The sequence below is a fragment of the Neolamprologus multifasciatus genome, chromosome 23, assembly GCF_963576455.1.
Source record: "Neolamprologus multifasciatus chromosome 23, fNeoMul1.2, whole genome shotgun sequence".
NCBI classification, from domain to species: Eukaryota; Metazoa; Chordata; class Actinopteri; order Cichliformes; family Cichlidae; genus Neolamprologus; species Neolamprologus multifasciatus.
The window spans coordinates 41411284-41430338 of record NC_140460.1 but is presented as its reverse complement, the minus strand read 5'-3'; the positions used below and the strand labels follow the sequence as shown (position 1 = coordinate 41430338).

Genomic DNA, 19055 nt, shown 5'->3' with positions numbered 1-19055 from the left:
GAGTCCATGTGCGAGTGTCCTGGAGGTGTCTGGAGGTGTGTGACCTCTTTGACCAGCAGCGCCATCTGGAGGGCAGCAGGTCAAGTCTGTGGTGGGCGGGAAGCCGTCCCTGGAGTCAGGAGGTGCTGGTAATGACCTCCAGGGGTGGCAGAGGACGGCCAATGACTTTTTTGGGGAGTGTTAATTACCCTCTGCACAGCCTTTCTGTTTTCAGTCCTGTGTACCAAACACACAGTGGTAGAAGCAGCAGCTTCTGGTCCAGGTTGTTCTGGTCCAGGTTGTTCTGGTCCAGGTTATTCTGGTCCAGGTTGTTCTGGTTCAGGTTGTTCTGGTCCAGGTTATTCTGGTCCAGGTTATTCTGGTCCAGGTTGTTCTGGTTCAGGTTATTCTGGTCCAGGTTATTCTGGTCCAGGTTGTTCTGGTCCAGGTTGTTCTGGTTCAGGTTATTCTGGTCCAGGTTATTCTGGTCCAGGTTGTTCTGGTCCAGGTTATTCTGGTCCAGGTTATTCTGGTTCAGGTTGTTCTGGTTCAGGTTATTCTGGTCCAGGTTGTTCTGGTCCAGGTTATTCTGGTCCAGGTTGTTCTGGTCCAGGTTGTTCTGGTTCAGGTTGTTCTGGTCCAGGTTGTTCTGGTCCAGGTTGTTCTGGTCCAGGTTGTTCTTCCTCAGAACGCAGGACAAATGAAAAATGTCTAAAAGAGAAGCTGGTTGGTCAGGACACCAAGCTGGAGTGTTTTCTTACGTTCCCTCTCCTCAAAGTCGTATAGAGCGCTGTTCCTTGCAGGTGTATGACTAAACCCCTCAACCCTTCAGTGTTTGTTTACTTATTCAGAAATGTTGTCTTGTTCACACAGGGTGGAGGAGTAGCTTTAAACCAGGGGTCCCCAATCTCAGTCCACGAGGGCCGGTGTCCCTGCAGGGTTTAGACGTGTCCTTGATCCATCACAGCTGATTTAAATGGATAAATGACCTCCTCAACATGTCTTGAAGTTCTCCAGAGGCCTGGTAATGAACTAATCACGTGATCCAGGTGTGTTGACCCAGGGTAAGATCTAAAAACTGCAGGGACACCGGCCCTCGTGGACTGAGATTGGGGACCCCTGCTTTAAACTCTTTGATGGCGTTGATTCTCTGCCACATTCGTCTCTTGTTTGCATGGTCATGGAAGAACTTCTGTATTCTCTTACCAAAGTCATGCTTCGTCGCTCTTATGGCATAGTTCAGGTTGGGTCTTGCTGATCTGGGAGCCATCATATCACATTAGACCTAAAACCGTCACTTTGTGCTTTCATTGCAAGCACCCATTGGTCATCCACAGTTTGTCACCAGGAATGTCGTCTAACAGCCCAAAACCAAAGACATCGTCCACATATTTCTACATTTATGGAGACACTAACTCAGCGTACTCATCTACACTTGTACGTTGCGACAGTCAGTTGCAGATGCCTTGAACACATCCGTCAACACATTCAAAACAGTCTTTTAATGCTTCCGTGGCTCCTGCAGAGCACTTGCTTCACAGTGGGGGTTTCTCTGATTGTTAAGCAGGAAGCAGCATAACAGAAAAATGGTGTGACGAGCAGAGCAGGGTGTTGCCTTAAATGCTTCCTTAATGTTTGAATAGACGAGGTAAACTCAGGCTAGGTGAAAGTCAGTGTCACTTCATCTTAGTTTAATTTGGTGCCTTCATAAAGAGACGCCTGCATTTGAATTACTGGCTTTATTAATAGCTAATACATCATTTACTCATGCTTTATACATGAATTAAATCATTAAGGGAAAATGTCCATGTCTTCAGAATTCTGTGATACCTGATAAGACGGACAATAGTTACCTTAAACCTTACATACTGTCTATTAAGTGTTAGTAAATGACTTATTTACAAATTCTGTGCTCATTAAATTATGATATCAATTCTTTGTGTCTGACTTAATCTACTTTTTCTTATTTTAATTCTCTAAATGTTATTGTCGTTGTTTGAGTATTGGCTAATTACCTTCCACGTGTTCTTTATGTTACTAAAGTAAAACAGAGCTGTAGCAGACGTCTGACCTCTCACAGAAAGAAAATGGTACAGCCGGGACCTCAAGTTGTTTGCATGACTTGATGAATGTCAGATCGTTCTCACTCCTGAGTCGTAATATACCAACGATTTGCCATATCCGAGGTATTCCATGGGAACACGGAAGACAACCTTCCGTGTTCCTATGCTACGCACCGGGTTGTGGATGAAATCCAATAGAACGACCGTCCCACAGTAATAGATGTTCCAGCCATGTATTCCAGCCCTAACCTTATCCCTAAACCTTAACAGCACTTTAATGATGTTACTGTTTTTCAAAGCGATTTAAGTAAGATAAACGTACTTGTGTAGATTCATTCCAAACAGTTCTCATGTTTCCTCATTTTTCCGACCTAATACAGCGCTCCCTCACTATAACGCGGTTCACCTGATTTTTTTGTGTGCAATTTTGCATGTTTGTTTTTTTGTTTGTTTTTTTTACAGTGCATTGTGTTCTGCGTCCTGATTGGCTGTAGACCATTGTTAATGAACCTCGTGCCGTGTCTCCTGTACAGTCCAGAATACATTCAGCTTGTCAAATTTACATAAATCTTCGATCTCTAGCAGCGTGACTCTGAAGAGCTGGACTGTATGTTTGTAAGTTTTCTGCCCAACAAACACAACGATGTCGACGAAACGTTTTGCACCATCGAAGACAACCTCGGCTCTTTGGTTTCATTCTCTAATACTGGACTACTGGACTCTACAAGGTTTGAACTTTGAGAGAGAAAAGTGAAAATGTTCAGCCTGTCTGAGAAAAGTGTATAAAGTGTGTAGTGACGGGTTTTACATCCTTAAAACATCCATAATAATTGTAAAAAATAAAGTTGGCGACTTCGCAGATTTCACCCATCACGGGTTATTTTAGAACGTAACTACCGCGACAGACGAGGGAGCGCTGCATAGGGACGTGTTGGCGATTTGTCACCTTGTGTAAAATGTTACGCTTTGGGAGTGAGAACGTGTTGTGAATATCGTCTCATCAGTTTTCCCACAATGCTATGCAATTTTAGAAAATTCCTTATTTAACTGGAAAAATATGACACATTACTTGATTGTACCCAAAACTGTGGAATAACACTGGCATTCCCAACACTAGATCCAGTCTGTGTGTAATATAAATGACTCATCCCTTATTTTACTGTGATGATTGGTGGGTTCAAAAAGGTCAATAACTTCTTTGTGGTTATCTTGTGGCAAAGCAATCAAACCACTTATTTCTTTTGAGTCCTCTTTTTGGAAAATTGCATTCTCCCAACTTTGAGGAAACACTTTAGGGATGCTCCCTTTCTTTTCCAACATTACTGTGCACCAGTGCACAAAGCAAGGCCACGGGTGAGGCAGTTTGATCTGTCCAGCACAGAGTCCTGACCTCAGCCTGACAGAACACCACATGAGTAGAAGAATGGCCAAATGTTAACATAAACACTCCTAAAGCTTGTGGAAAGTCTTCCCGGAAGCGCTGAAGCTGCTACAGCTGCACAGAGTGGGCAGACATCATATTAAAATCCTATGGATTAAGCATAGAGGGCCACAAGTTCATGTGTGTGTACGCACAGACAAATACTTTTGGCAGTAGTGGACGAGCATTTCTGCTCAATCTGAGCACTCGAAGCTCTTTTACTACAAACACTAAAAACATGACAGAACTTCTTATGTAGTGCTGAGGACATTATAAACAGGAGTGAAGTAAGTGCACGTCTTTACAAGAGAGCACAACTGCAGAGAGCGAGTGTGACACTAAAAGTGACATTTTATGATTTTGATGTCCACCTGTTTCCATTACACTACAATGATGTCATCCTGTTATGGTGTTATTGTGACGGTGTTGAGAAAATAAAAAGTGTGTTGTACAGCTGCGTCCGTGCCCTTTCAAGATAACACTCTACTCTATATGGTTTCTTGAAATTGTCACACAATGAAGATCAAGATCAGCTGCTCAGCCAACACGGGAGGTCATGTCCCCCCTGATACTGTTGTGAAGTTTAAAGAGTTTCAATTAAAAATACATAAATCCCAGCCCTGCACAGACCGGCGACCTGTCCGGGGTGCACCCTGCCTCTCGCCCAAACACAAAATCTGAAACATGATGTCATGAAAACTGTGGACGCTAGACTGCTAACACAGGGGGCAGGAGGATTTTATTACAATTACCATGTGATCTAAAGCAGCGGTCTCCAACCTTTTTTGCGCCACGGACCGGTTTATGCCCGACCTTATTTTCATGGACCGGCCTTTAAGGTGTCGCGGATAAATACAACAAAATAAAACTAGTACTGGTACCGAAAAATAGAAGATTTATTCATAACACACGTGAAAAGACCCAGGAAAACAGAGTTAACGATAAAAACGATAACAAAATAACGCTGAAAACCAGACATTTCAAACCTGAGCCTCAACTCTCGCGGCCCGGTACCAAACGACCCACGGACCGGTACCGGTCCGAGGCCCGGGGGTTGGGGACCGCTGATATAAATGATGACACATGTCCAACAGTATGCATTTTACCTTGATTTCTCCCTTTTAAATGAATACTTCCAGAAGTCGTGTGTAAGAAAAATCTTTCCTACTGTTAATCTCAAACGCCTCACAACAGAATCAAGCTTATATAAAATCAATTATATTAACTGTTTTGTAGCCAGGAGAAAAATTAACTCTTGAGATTAAAAACTTCCCCTTTTAAGAGTCTCCTGAACAAGCATTAAACCACATACACATACAAATCCACACACCAGTTAAGTACAGTCAGAGAGTAAAGAAATAAAACACAGAAACAACCAAGATCATGCTAAACGTGCTGCCTAATGCCACAAACACAGGAACAATATTCAGGCAAAACAGCAGCCTGCATTAGTTCTTTAGAATCGCATTAAAGTCGTGGGTGTCCATCTGTGGAACAGTCGTCCTCCATTAGAGATGCTCTACATTCAATTTGTTTAAGGCAAAGGTTAAAAACTGGTTATGGACAAATCAAGTGTGTGATCATGTTTGAGTTGTATAGTTTTAATGTTTCATTTGGGAACAGAATGGTGTGTATGTGCAAGTTTGGTGATGGAGTTTTTATTATGAATTTTTATGAATTATTATGTCTATTTTTTATGCTTAAGGACAACAGATGGAAATTAGCCCTTGGCTATAATCTGATATGTTTACATTCATGTAATTTTTTTTTACATTTATGTTCATTAACATGCTCTGTCCTAAATAAATAAATAAATAAATATTAAGTGAGACCAGCTGCTTACGTTGATTCTGCAGCTGATTGCAGGAGGAAGAAGCTGCACGTTTGAAAGCTCAAATTTAGTGTGAAGCTTTGAGACAGACGGAATAAATCTTGGGAAATAAGATGGGGGCAAACCAAGAAAAGCCTTATTAATAAGAATATATCAGTCATATATATCATATATACGTCATGACAAAGCAGACCAGCAAAGGAGTGGTGAGTAAGAGCTTGTAATGAATTTCAATGCTCCATGATAGGATCCAGCATATTTAAGGATGCGTGCATATAAACCGCATTGCTGTGATCAAGTATAGACATAAAACTGGGAACAACAAGTCTCTTTCTTCTCTCAAAGTACAAGCAGGACTTTTAGCCTAAAGTAAAAACCACAATTTTTTCACCAGTTGCTGAAACTGAGGCGTAAACGAGAGCGAGTCATCAATTGAAGTCCTAAGTAGTTGTAATCAGACACTAACTCAATCCCAAAGCCCTGAATTGTAGTAATACATAAAAGGTTACTTGGTTCACATTTTTAATTTGTGAACATCGATTTTTTTTGGTCAGCATTCAAAACAAGTTTTAAATCCCACCAGTTATTCTGTAGCGAAAGTTGATTTAACAGATTCAACCTATATGAATCATCTCAAAGCTTTAGTGTAAATGTCAAATGTTCCAAATGAATCTAGTTGATTTTTATTCCCAACCTGAACGTGGTAGACCTTTCTGCGCAGCATCGTCCAGACTGTACCCTGTAATCCCCAAAATCAGACATCAAAAAGCAGAAGCTCCTCCATTAAGTCCCATTTCATTCCTTCTAGCTCCCAGTAGGCTGACTTACACTGGCCTCTGTTTAAGTGTGCGTGACACAGTGAGACGTTCAGATAAAGAGGAAGAGAGGGAGGGTCAGTCGCACATGAAAAAGAGAGATGGAGTTGGAAAGTCAGAGTGAACACAGGGTACGAGACAGAGTTGAAATGACGATGAAAGACGCAGAGAAACTTGAGTGCACTTCTTTTCCAATTAAACATTATCTGTATGTTGTAGCCGAGGGAACGAGAGGAGACGTCATAGGATGCTCTGTAGTTGTAGCACCCATCATTGTAACAAAGACAACTGTCTCAGTGCTACACACAGTGCTGCTGTTGTACTGAGAGCTGTGTGTGCATGTGTGTGTCCCTGTAGGTGTGTTGTGTGTTTCCTCGTAGTGTATGCACTGCACACTGTGTCACAGTGGCTGTGTGTGGATCACTGTACATGCTGTGCTACCAGAGAGTGTGTGTGGGTGCAGGGTGAGGGTTGATGGTCAGAATATGTTTTCCTGCAGAACAGAGCCTTCCCTTCACCCAACACCCACAATGCATTGGGGGAATTCGGGATTTGTGTGCAGACAGTGGCAGTCCAATCAAATCTCACCATGTCAGCATTCCTGTCATACTAGCCAGAGCAGAGTTGAAGAAGAGTTCCTTAAGCTAAAAACTGGAAATATATGTGTGGCAGATGAGACAAAAGTCCAATCATTAGTCGTTTTTTTCGGAGCCGCCGACGCATCAGAATCAGTGAGAAGTCGCCTTTCTCACTGACGGCACGGACACGGTCGGGGCTGAAAGCCAACAGCTCGCTGATCCTGATGTTTCAGCAGGTCGAGCTTTGTGTTTACGTCCTTTTTGCGCTGATTCTGAAGCTGTTAGTTTGATCTCTGTCCAAACAATATTGACTGAACCAGCAGCAAAATAAGATCCAAACTACGCTTCACATAAACATCGTCATGGATTCCCTCTGACTTTTACTGTTTTGCTTCCACCACAATAAAAATCACACTTCATGCACAGCTCTCTCTCTCTCTCTCTGTACTTCAAGAACAGTTTCACGTCTAAAAATCTGTTTTCTGCATTATTCGCTTGCTTGTTACGCACAAGTCTTCTGTTGTTTACAGGCTGTCAGCCGCTGTTTTTTTTCCCTTTTACTTCCGAAAAGAAAACCTAATTTCTGCCGTTCAACAGGCTACTGAACAAATTTAAACTTTTTAAAATTATGCAAAATGCAAAACGTTGTGTCTCTAATAAAACCGCTGTAACGTCAGAGGTAATGTTCATAAGTTGATTAATGGTTTTCTTTTGTTTTTGATCTACTGCAGAATATTTTTATAAAATCCCAGAACAGGAAAACCTCCTTCATGTTTTTCTGTGTTTTATCTTCAGTTACTTTGACACAGAGGCCTCTGCTGTGACGCTCACACCTTTGATAAAGTCTTGGTGTGTCAGCTTACTTTTTATAGATACAAAAATATGTAAATGTACTGATCTGAATTATAATATTTCTGACTGTCTGAGGCAAAGTTTCCCAGATTTAAATCGAATTGAATCGAATCAAATCGAATCAAATTGAATTGAATCGTGGATCGAATCGATTCTAGAAATCAGTGATGATACCCAGCCCTACTCAAGACTATCCCAGTTATCAGAGGGCGAGAGGCGGGGCAAACCAGGGACAGAATACCAGTCTGTTGCAGAGGTAACGCAGAGACAGACAACACTTAACACCTGTGGGCAGTTTAGAATCACCAATGAACATAACCCCTGCTAACTGCATGTCTTTGAACTATGGGAGGAAGCTGGAGAACCTGGAAAGAACCCACATTGGTTTTCATTTCTCACTTCATGGTTGTACGAGTTTTTCCTTGTTAACTTAATTAAACTGTGTTAATGGTAAAACCATTTTAATGATTAATTCTGATGACAAACATGTTTGAACTTACAGCTGTCATCACTGCGATGTGAACCCCCCCAAACAAACACAAAACTAACATGTTTTTATATGTAAAAGCCAGGTGAGGTCCAAACACCAATCAGCAAAGAAGACACTAAATTGCTGGTTAGTAAATGAATTTGTGTTTAAGGAGTGGCTGTTTGTTTTATCCAATGAGCAGGTCTAAGCACTCCCTGCTGCGCTGTGCAGCAGGCACTGTTGTTTAGCTCGTGTTTGGGAGTTTTGTCTGAGGTTAAAGTGCACTGATGTTATGCTTGGAGATAAATCTCCTGAGTTTCTCAGATAAACAAAGTTGTTGGATCTCTTTCTCCCTTGTTGGTGTCCAGGCCCAGCTGGGAAAACCATGTGTTTTGAGCTTTCTTTAATGTGTGTGTTCATGTCTCTGGCTTAGAGGGGATGTTTTGTGCCCAGTGTTGAGGGTCCAAATGACCAAGTTTGTGTTGTGGGAGTCAAAGAGTCGGTACTGGTGTGTGTGGGCAAACTATTATCATTTTTATCTTCACTGGTGAGCTTTACGTTTCTAACCACTGAGTTGATATGACCATTGTATCACCCACATCCATACTTTTGTCTGTAGCAACTCTCGTATTTTAAGATATGTGGCGGTGAGGCAAAGGTTGAACAGTGTACCAATCTGATCATTTACTGGCACTCTCCACTGCCTCGTTTGTAGGGATACTAGTGAAAAGGGAGAGCACATTCAAGGACATTATGGTTTAATCTGGTTTGGCAGCAGCAGCAGCAGCAGCAGGCCTATCTTTGGCTGTGTGTGTGCTATGAGACCAGTTAGGTTTTCTAAATAATATTGTAAATACTTTTGTCCTTTTTCAAATAGCACTGACGTTGAAGGGTGAGCTGCCTATTTATTTCTGTACATTTTATCTTGTGTAATAAGTCAGGGAATTATGGGGTAGTGCTTGGATTAGCTTGTTTTGTTTGTAATTTTGCCCTGGAGCTTAAGCGTTGAGGTTTGATATTATTGGTGCAGCAATAAATCTCACATTTATCTGTGACTTTGAGTTTCTGGTTTTGGGGACCAGGGTGAGGACACCCTTTTTTATTCCTTATGTTGCACCTAGACCGAGGCATAACATGTCCCTGCTTGGATTTCCTTTACACAGACGTCCTCATCACTAAATGAATGATTCTAAACTGGCCACAGGTGTGGATGTGAGTGTTTTGGTCCTCATGACGTAGCCCTGACAAGGTTAATCTTCAGGGTCGTGTATATGTCCATATCTGTATACAGACGCATCACTATATCAGAAAGATGAGGAGCACCTGTGTGTGTCCCACCTTCCACTGTTCCAGCAGGTTCTTTGCTGCCTCCGACTGCTCCTGCAATCTCTCCTTGTTCGTGGCATCTAGTAAAACATTGCAGGTCGTCTCAGCCTCCGTGAGCCAGTTGAGGAACTTTTCCAAGTCAAAGTAGAACTGCTGCAGCAACTTTAGAGCAGCTTCCAAAGCCGCCTCCCTGTCAGAAACACTGGAAATGTGCAGACAGACGACAAGAAACAAAGGTGGTAAATAAAAGTTATTTCCTCAAAACAGTTAAAGAAACAACAGATTCGTTTGGCACACTCGTCATTCTGTCTGTAAACACGATGGCTCAAAGTTTAATATCAATTCTGATAAAACTTTGCATGTTTGATATCTGTACAGTGATGTCGTGTTAACAATTCAATAAATTTGGCTTAAATCCACCGAGGTCTTCAGGATCAACTTCATGATTTATGGGTCGAAAATTGACAAACAAGTTTTATAAAACATATACAAAGTACTTAAATATATTTAAAATGTATCTCCTTGTCATGCATTTCACCCCAAGTCCAGCACCCTGAGGCTGTACGCTAAGGAGAAGGAAGGGAGCACTAGGTGCAGTGACTCCAAAGCTAGGAGAGTGGATCCCGGGAACAACATCGGAGATCTCTGTCCAGAAGAGCGCAGTCCTGGGAACAGCTAATGATACTGAGCAGGACCCTCAGGCTCCCAGGCCTCTGGTAGAGGACCCGAGTCTGGGCGAGAGGGGAAACTGTTTCTTTTGTAAAAGAAAATGTGTTAATTTATGTCATTTTAAGAATATTTAAATAGTTTCAACGAGGTAAATAACAAAATCCTGCACTCTGCATTTGTTATTACTGAACTGCAAATTTAAAGTACATTTAAAAAGAATAACAGAATAAATATATAGAAAATACAACACTTAGCAGATCAGGAATAAATAAGAAAAATAAGTAAATACTGCCCAGAGAGTGGGTGGTTTTCCTTTTTAGGGTCAGTTCTATTCCAAATGTAATGTAGCAGAAGTCAGTAAACCTAAAGATGTGATAGACGTAATATCCAGACGTCCATGATGGCTGAATAGCTTTAAAAGCTTTCTTGTTAGATAATGCAAATGCTCTTTTTATCATGCTCGTCTGTTATGTGGAAAACTAAACATGTGCCATGAAATCACATCACGATTACTTCCTGACTAAACACGTTTTGCAAAAAGGTGAAATAGTCATTGTGGTGTTTTGACGGGGTAGTTGCACTAAAGTGCACTTATTATTTCCATGGAAACCAAGGCTGAAAGCGTAAGAACAGCATCGTTTAGAGACATTCATTAAGTCAAACACCAACATAGCTGCCTAAATGTTTATTTTTTAATAAAAATATTAAAATGCTGACCGTTTGTTGATGTATACGCAGGCAGCCTCCATGTTGTTGTTGATCTGGGTGACTTTGTGAGTGTCATCGTTGCCATATAGCGTCAGTAGTTTGTTGGCCAGTGCATTGGTTTCTTTGACTTGCATCTGGGATTGCTGCAGCTCCTTCATTAAGAGCTGGGTAAGCAGGGAGAAAACAAGAGGTCAGAGGTCTTCTTGCAGGGCTCTGTAGGACCTGCTGTAGGGTCCTGGTGTCACCTTATGCTACCAGCAGTGATACTGAACATGCTAAATTAAAAACTATTGAAAAAACAGAAAAGACGAGGAGGGAAAAATGTCAGTGGCGTCCACCTGTAAAACCGTTTCTGCTGTGGGTGTTGTCTCACTGTTGCCCCTAAAGTGCACCTATTAATTTAATTAACACCAAATCAGCTGATACTGATTATCAATCCCCATCGGCGTAACTTTGTGCTGAACATTTGGGGGGGGGGGGGGGGTCGAGATCTCTGTCTAAATAAATAAATAAATCTGGGTAAATTCCCAGATGATTAAACATGCAACTATTTTGCTGGTAATACCTGAAATGAGTAAAGAAAATCAACAGCCTATGTATGCAAGATAATTCATAATTTTATTGGGGGGTTCTATTGGTTGGATCTGATTAATGGGGGGGGCTCTTGTAAGCAGACTATATGTCTGTATAAAAACAGTGAAATTCAGAATGCAGATCCCACCTTCAGTTCAGCGTTTTGTTTTTTCAGTGCATCAACTGTATAAGTGATCTCCTGCCATGAATCCAGTCTCTCATTGGCCTGTTGGACGATATGATCCACCCCCTTCTTGGCGTCCAGCCAGTTGGTAGAGTCTTGCAGCATGTTTTGTAGCTGCTTCATCCTATCAGACAGTTTGGTCTGAGAGTCTTCCCAGGAAGCCTGGAGTCGATCAACTACGAAGAAAGAGAGAAAACACTGTTTAACAAGTTCTCACAATATTGCTTTAGAATAAAACCACACAACTAGTAGAGGTGTCAGACGTTTGAAAATAATACATGGACTGAGTCCGGAAACCTAAATCCATCCATCCATCCATCCATCCATCCATCCATGCATCCATCCATCCACCCATGCATCCATGCATCCATCCATCCATCCATCCACCCATGCATCCATCCATCCATGCATCCATGCATCCATCCATCCACCCATGCATCCACCCATGCATCCACCCATGCATCCATCCATCCATCCATCCATCCACCCATGCATCATCCATCCACCCATCCATGCATCCATCCATGCATCCATCCATCCATCCATGCATCCATCCATCCATGCACCCATCCATCCATCCATGCATCCATCCATCCACCCATGCATCCATCCATCCATCCACCCATGCATCCACCCATCCACCCATGCATCCATCCATCCACCCATCCATCCATGCATGCATCCATCCATCCATCCATCCATCCATCCATGCATCCATCCACCCATCCATCCATCCATCCACCCATCCATCCATGCATCCATCCATCCACCCATGCATCCATGCATCCACCCATGCATCCATCCATCCACCCATGCATCCACCCACCCACCCATGCATCCATCCATCCACCCATCCATCCATGCATGCATGCATGCATCCATCCATCCATCCATGCATGCATCCATGCATGCATCCACCCATCCATCCATCCATGCATCCATCCATTCTCTTCCTCTTATCCAATTCCAGGTTATTTAGGAAACCTAAATAAAAAAAACTATTTTTTAGATAGTTACTGTTGTCGTGTTAGACTTCTTCAGATAGAAAGAAGATGAGAATTTGAAGTTGAAAGAGAAAGCTGATAACTTTTGTACATTTGGCCTTTTGCGAGAATTATACCTTTACTGGACAGTTACAGCTACAACTAGCTCCCACACTCCCTGTTTGTCATGACTACACAACAAAATCTCAGTTCTTGGCAGGAAGAGAACAGTAAACATTTGCATTTGATATCAAGGAACATGTGATGCTTTGTAATCTCACAGGTAAAAACAAGACTTTTTTATACTATATATGACTGAATCTATTAAACTAAACTAAATTATGAGTAAAACACAACCAAAATCAGAATGTGCTATCAAAATGAACACTGTAGTAACTCTTCTCTTTGAGATGGTGATCTTTGTGAAAACAAGCAGTAAGAGAAGAAGAAGAAGAACTGAGAACCTGAAGATTTGTAGAGGAGGAGTGTCCTCCAATATAAAATAGAAATATAGAGGAAAGGCTTTTGGCTTTAGGCTAATTTAATACACTTTGTGACTACAAAAGTATGCACACTTGGGCTGGGCAAAAACTGAAAAGTACTGTTGAAGGAGACAGATCAGGCTCCAGTGATATCGGCTGCTGAACTGATTGATTGGTCATTATCGTTTGATCTGTACCTGCAACTAGAGAAGGAAAATGCAAAAACTGAGAAGGAGCAGTTGTAGTGTGACGTGGAACTTGAAAGAGTGAGGGTTGTAAACATTTTCCAATTGGCAATAGTCAGTCCAATCGCAGATAGGCAATATATTCACGCATGTGCAGACTTTTTGATGGGCGGGGCAACGTAATCATGCATCACAGATGGGTTGACTGTTAATCGTGTTAGTCATGATGACGGCGCATTAACGCTGACAACACTAAAAAATATAAAGTCGCCAATTTGGGATTTCTTTGGCTTTAAACCAGATGAAAGAGGTAAACCTAAGGATGTAACCAAAGCGCTGTGCCGCTTGTGCAGACGTATAGTGGAAGCAAAGTACTCAAACACGCCTAACTTGCGAGAGCATGTACGTGTCAACCATCCGGCTGAGTATGCTAGGCTATCAGCAGCTTCTGCAGCTCCATTTTTCTGTTGACTGCTTCTATTAGCTCCATCGTTATTAGCAAACTTACTCATCGGCAAATAAATAAATAAACTGCCATTGTAAAAACTATCGACGATAGTCGATGTATTCGTCCAATCGCCCAAGTGAGGGTTGAAGGAGCGCTGGAGGGGAGACAGTAAAGGCTGGAAGTGTTAAAGGCAGAGATTTAGAAATTGGAAGAGGGGAGAGAAACAGACTTATGTTGAGTTTGCTCGGAACATTTTCCACCACTTTACATGTTACGTGGTGCTGAGGAGGCAGATTTGTATAACATGGTTATCTTGGAACAGTTTAAGAGCACTCTGCCCGTTTACCTTGCTGCTTATATTAATAGGAAGAAGGTGAAGACAGCTTCTGTTATGGCAGATGAATATGTTTGGTCCAACTCCAGGCCTCAGGGCCGATGTCCTGCAGGTTTTAGATGTGTCCTCGATCCAACGCAGCTGATTTAAATGGCTCCATGCTCCAAATGTTCTCCAGAGGCCTGGTGATGAACTAATCATTTGATTCTGGTGTGCTGACCCAGGGTGAGATCTAAAACCTGCAGGACGCCGGCCATCGAGGCCTGGAGTTGGACACCCCCGATAAAGCCTAATATAGGCTCTAAATAAGCTTCACTTAGCCTCTGTGGGAGGCTCACATTTCATGTAAAATGATGCTATGCTGCATGTGTATGTGTGAGACTTACTGCGTTCAGAAATAGCATTGCGGGTCTCTTGGCTGCTGGTTTTGTTCTTCAGGTTCTGGGCTGCTGTGATCTGTGTCTCCAGGAGGGGGCGGCGTTGATCAAGATCCTGCAGAGAAGCCTGAAAACAATCATTTAGTTTCTCAATTGTTTTAACTTACTTATAGAAGTTTCCAAGAAATTAAGGAGGAAAACAAATCAAGAATAAAGGTCTGTAGCATCTCTAGCTTGTCAGTTTAACCACTGACTGTTTTAAACTATCTGTGAGTCCTCAGTATTTACACACTGAGCCATACTTTCACACAGTTTTTGCAGTGCTCTAAATAGAGTCAACAGTGAGGTCAGAGGTCAGAGGTCCGGACCTTGAGTTGCCTGATCATGTTGTTGATGTCATCGAGATCAGCCACCACTACCCGCTTGTTCTGAACCATGTTATCCATCATGGTCAGCCAGTCAGTGAGCTCAGCCCAGGACTTGTTGAACTGAGCCAATGCTGCGTGTTCAGGCTGGGAACTTCCTGTCAGACCTTCATCTGAGACACAGATACAGTTAAATTAACTTTTAGTTTTAGAGGAAGTGTTTATATTCTTATTTCAAAATAAAACCATAGTAAAAGTCCTTCACTGCATTTGCTACTGAAATGAATCGCTCATTATGAACAGAGAGAACTCGATGGCCCACCACCAAATGCATCATTTATGCTTTAAATTCATAACCACACAGACCCGCTCCCCATTTTTCAAACAACCAGTTCAAAAACCAGCGGCAAGTTTATTCCACATGGTCACGAGTTGGGTCATGATTTGGTTTCCAACCACCATTTTTTATATCGTGACTGTAGCATTAGAGACAACTCCCCAAATCAGCTGATATCCTATAATCATGTGCAGGAGCTGATCTTTCCATTTGTCTGTGAAGGTTCTCAGTCATCCAGGTCGTCGAAGTCAAAGGAGCTTGTAAAGAAAAGCGTCTGGACTTCTTTAAAGTTGCTTGAAGACGTTTCACCTTCATCCGAGAAGCTTCTTCAGTTCTAAGGTCAAATGGTGGAGAGTCCCAGATTTAAACCTAGTGGGAGTTTCCCCCCACAGAGGGACAAAAGGACCCCCTGATGATCCTCTAATCGCCTGAGCCAAGGTGTGAAAGGTGTGCAGATGAACAGCTGAGTCTTGTCCTGTAGAGGTGGCTCTTCTGTGTTGTGCCATGCGCTTGTGAAGTGGCTGTCTGGACAAGCGCAGGACAAAACTCAGCTGTCCATCTGCAGCTAAAGGTCAAAGGTCACTCTTTCGAGGATGCCAATGTTCACATTTTGGACAGCGAGGACAGATGGTTTGAAAGAGGAGTGAAAGAAGCATCTATGTCCACTGTGAGCGACCATCTTTGAACAGAGGCGGTGGTTTACGACACCAACTGTCTGCCATCTATAATCCAGTTTTGAGTTCCCTCCCCAGACGCCTTAACGCCCACTCACATCCTGGGCCTTCTGACCTCAGGAAATCACATGATAAGGTGGGGCCAGGTTTCACAATGAGCAGGCGATTAGAGGATCATCAGGGGGTCCTTTTGTCCCTCTGTGGGGGGAAACTCCCACTAGGTTTATATCTGGGACTCTCCACCATTTGACCTTAGAACTGAAGAAGCTTCTCGGATGAAGGTGAAACGTCTTCAAGTAACTTAAAGAAGTCCAGACGCTTTTCTTTGCTCCTTTGATCTTTCCATTTGTTTTTCCATTATTTAAATGATTCTAATTATTAAAAGTGTATCACTCATAGAAGTGTAATCTTGGCAATGACTGATCAACAAAAGAAAAGAAAGATGAAAACTAGAACTCTCAATCCCAAAAAACAAATGAATAACTAAAAGAAACTGAACCAGACTGAATCTAGTAAAACGAACTCTTACCGAACCTCATATCAAGACTTTCAGTTGTACTGGGAACATGAATTTGTGTCCTAAACTCAGTCCGAACTTAATCTCGTGTGTGAAAGATTAAATGTGGTCTTACTGTCTTTCCTGGTTATAAGCTGAGCAGCCGTCCTCTCCTTGTGCTGCTGCAGCAGCTCCAAGATTACTGTCCAAGATTCCCTCAGCCTGATATATTTCATCTGAAAAACACACAAACACACATGTGAGCAGTTTTCTTATTGTTGATAACAGCAACTTCACAGGTAAGTCCAAGCATCAAATGCTGGAAGAAGTATATATATATTTGTGTCTTGTTACATTTCTTCAAAAAGTAACTATTTATTTATAATATTTAAGGTAAAGGTAGAAGTGAGACAAGTCAGTGTTTTAATGATTTCATGCCACGTGATTCACCTGCGTTTAATTTCCTCACCTTGCCAGGTTGCTCAAGAGGAGAGTCCCTGTATAACTGATCAGCTTTCTCCAACACACACTCCACGTCTGGCTGCTTGACTTTCACTTCGTTAATGAGCTGCAGAATCAGAGAGCTTAAACTGCAATAAGCCTCGGACAGATGAGTGTATTGCATGTAATATAATAAATAATATATTGGATGTAAAATATGCAATGTATTATTAATTTCAGGCAGTTTGGGCTTGAATGTTTTACTAGTAAATGCCATGATGCACTGATACATGCATGCATATATACACAGTGTTTTGCACCATACCCTGGCAGATGGTCCCTCAGGGCTGTGCTCCAGCTTGGCTCTGGTGCTGGACACCCAGACCGACAGGTCATCCAGATGACTCTCACACTTCTCCATCTCCTTCAGCAGACCCTCGATCTCCAGCTGACGTTCAGGAAGAGCCTTTGACACCTAAATGAAGATTGGCCATGAAGCCACTCCCACCGTGTTGACCCATTTTTCAAGATATTTATTACGACGGGGGAGGTGAGGTGGTGATAATCTGGTCTGTAGTAAACACAGTATAAGAATGGTTTTCCATCGTCTTTCTGGTAAAGATTAAAGCTCACCTCCTTTGGTAAATTAAACTCTGTCTGGAGCAAATTAAATTAAATCTACGAGAATCTTTCACAGCTTTTCTACACAATTACGGAGCCCCGCAGGGGACATGGGAGGAAAAAAAATTTTTGCGAATTTTGTGAGATCTCGCAAAAGTTTTAGCCGCATTCTTCGGAGGCCGCCAGCTCGAAGCCGACCGGGAGGTCGAGGCACGATGTGCCGGGAAAGCGGTGTTCCTCCCGGCTGTAGTAGGTCTTGACCTCCCGTTAGCTTCGAGCTAGTGGATGTCAGATCTCCAAAAACGTCGGAGCACTTTTGCAAATATGTGATGTTTTGTAAACCGAGCAGGTATCTGACGTTTACACAACTACATTCACGCCTCAAAATATCTTAAAAGTGTATTTTGTGACCCAGAAAGAGGAATATTACAACTAAGTAGCTGCCGCCATTGTTGGAATTCAACTTTTGCGAGATCCCGAGTTTGTTTTGCGAGATCTCGAGTTTGTTTTGCGAGATCTCGAGTTTGTTTTGCGAGATCCCGAGTTTGTTTTGCGAGATCTCGAGTTTGTTTTGCGAGATCCCGAGTTTGTTTTGCGAGATCTCGAGTTTGTTTTGCGAGATCCCGAGTTTGTTTTGCGAGATCTCGAGTTTGTTTTGCGAGATCTCGAGTTTGTTTTGCGAGATCTCGCAAAAGTTTTGCGAGATCTCGAGTTTGTTTTGCGAGATCTCGAGTTTGTTTTGCGAGATCCCGAGTTTGTTTTGCGAGATCTCGCAAAAGTTTTGCGAGATCTCGAGTTTGTTTTGCGAGATCCCGAGTTTGTTTTGCAAGATCTCGAGTTTGTTTTGCGAGATCCCGAGTTTGTTTTGCGAGATCTCGCAAAAGTTTTGCGAGATCTCGCAAAAGTTTTGCGAGATCTCGAGTTTGTTTTGCGAGATCCCGAGTTTGTTTTGCGAGATCTCGAGTTTGTTTTGCGAGATCCCGAGTTTGTTTTGCGAGATCTCGAGTTTGTTTTGTGAGATCTCGAGTTTGTTTTGCGAGATCCCGAGTTTGTTTTGCGAGATCTCGAGTTTGTTTTGTGAGATCTCGAGTTTGTTTTGCGAGATCTTGAGTTTGTTTTGCGAGATCCCGAGTTTGTTTTGCGAGATCTCGAGTTTGTTTTGCGAGATCTCGCAAAAGTTTTGCGAGATCTCGAGTTTGTTTTGCGAGATCCCGAGTTTGTTTTGCGAGATCTCGAGTTTGTTTTGTGAGATCCCGAGTTTGTTTTGCGAGATCTCGAGTTTGTTTTGTGAGATCCCGAGTTTGTTTTGCGAGATCTCGAGTTTGTTTTGCGAGATCTTGAGTTTGTTTTGCGAGATCTCGAGTTTGTTTTGCGAGATCCCGAGTTTGTTTTGCGAGATCTCGAGTTTGTTTTGCGAGATCTCGCAAAAGTTTTGCGAGATCTCGAGTTTGTTTTGCGAGATCCCGAGTTTGTTTTGCGAGATCTCGAGTTTGTTTTGTGAGATCCCGAGTTTGTTTTGCGAGATCTCGAGTTTGTTTTGTGAGATCCCGAGTTTGTTTTGCGAGATCTCGAGTTTGTTTTGCGAGATCTTGAGTTTGTTTTGCGAGATCTCGAGTTTGTTTTGCGAGATCCCGAGTTTGTTTTGCGAGATCTCGAGTTTGTTTTGCGAGATCTCGCAAAAGTTTTGCGAGATCTCGAGTTTGTTTTGCGAGATCCCGAGTTTGTTTTGCGAGATCTCGAGTTTGTTTTGCGAGATCTCGCAAAAGTTTTGCGAGATCTCGAGTTTGTTTTGCGAGATCTCGCAAAAGTTTTGCGAGATCTCGAGTTTGTTTTGCGAGATCCCGA

At 42.4% G+C, this 19055-nt stretch overlaps 1 protein-coding gene across 7 annotated transcripts in view; it reads right to left on the bottom strand.

Moving 5' to 3' along the window:
* The window catches only part of dmd (dystrophin), a 316485-nt gene that overhangs the window by 92160 nt on the left and 205270 nt on the right, over positions 1-19055 (bottom strand). For all 7 annotated transcript variants that reach the window (XR_014872316.1, XR_014872315.1, XM_085150972.1 and 4 more), the window contains 8 exons: positions 16915-17064; positions 16618-16716; positions 16285-16384; positions 14645-14814; positions 14286-14403; positions 11432-11643; positions 10720-10874; positions 9346-9535 (listed from right to left, as the gene is read on the bottom strand). Coding sequence is in view for 5 of the 7 variants with exons in the window: in XM_085150972.1 (XP_085007098.1) it covers positions 9346-9535; positions 10720-10874; positions 11432-11643; positions 14286-14403; positions 14645-14814; positions 16285-16384; positions 16618-16716; positions 16915-17064 (1194 nt within the window). In the remaining 2 variants the exon portion in view is untranslated. The remainder of the gene's footprint in view (positions 1-9345; positions 9536-10719; positions 10875-11431; positions 11644-14285; positions 14404-14644; positions 14815-16284; positions 16385-16617; positions 16717-16914; positions 17065-19055) is intronic.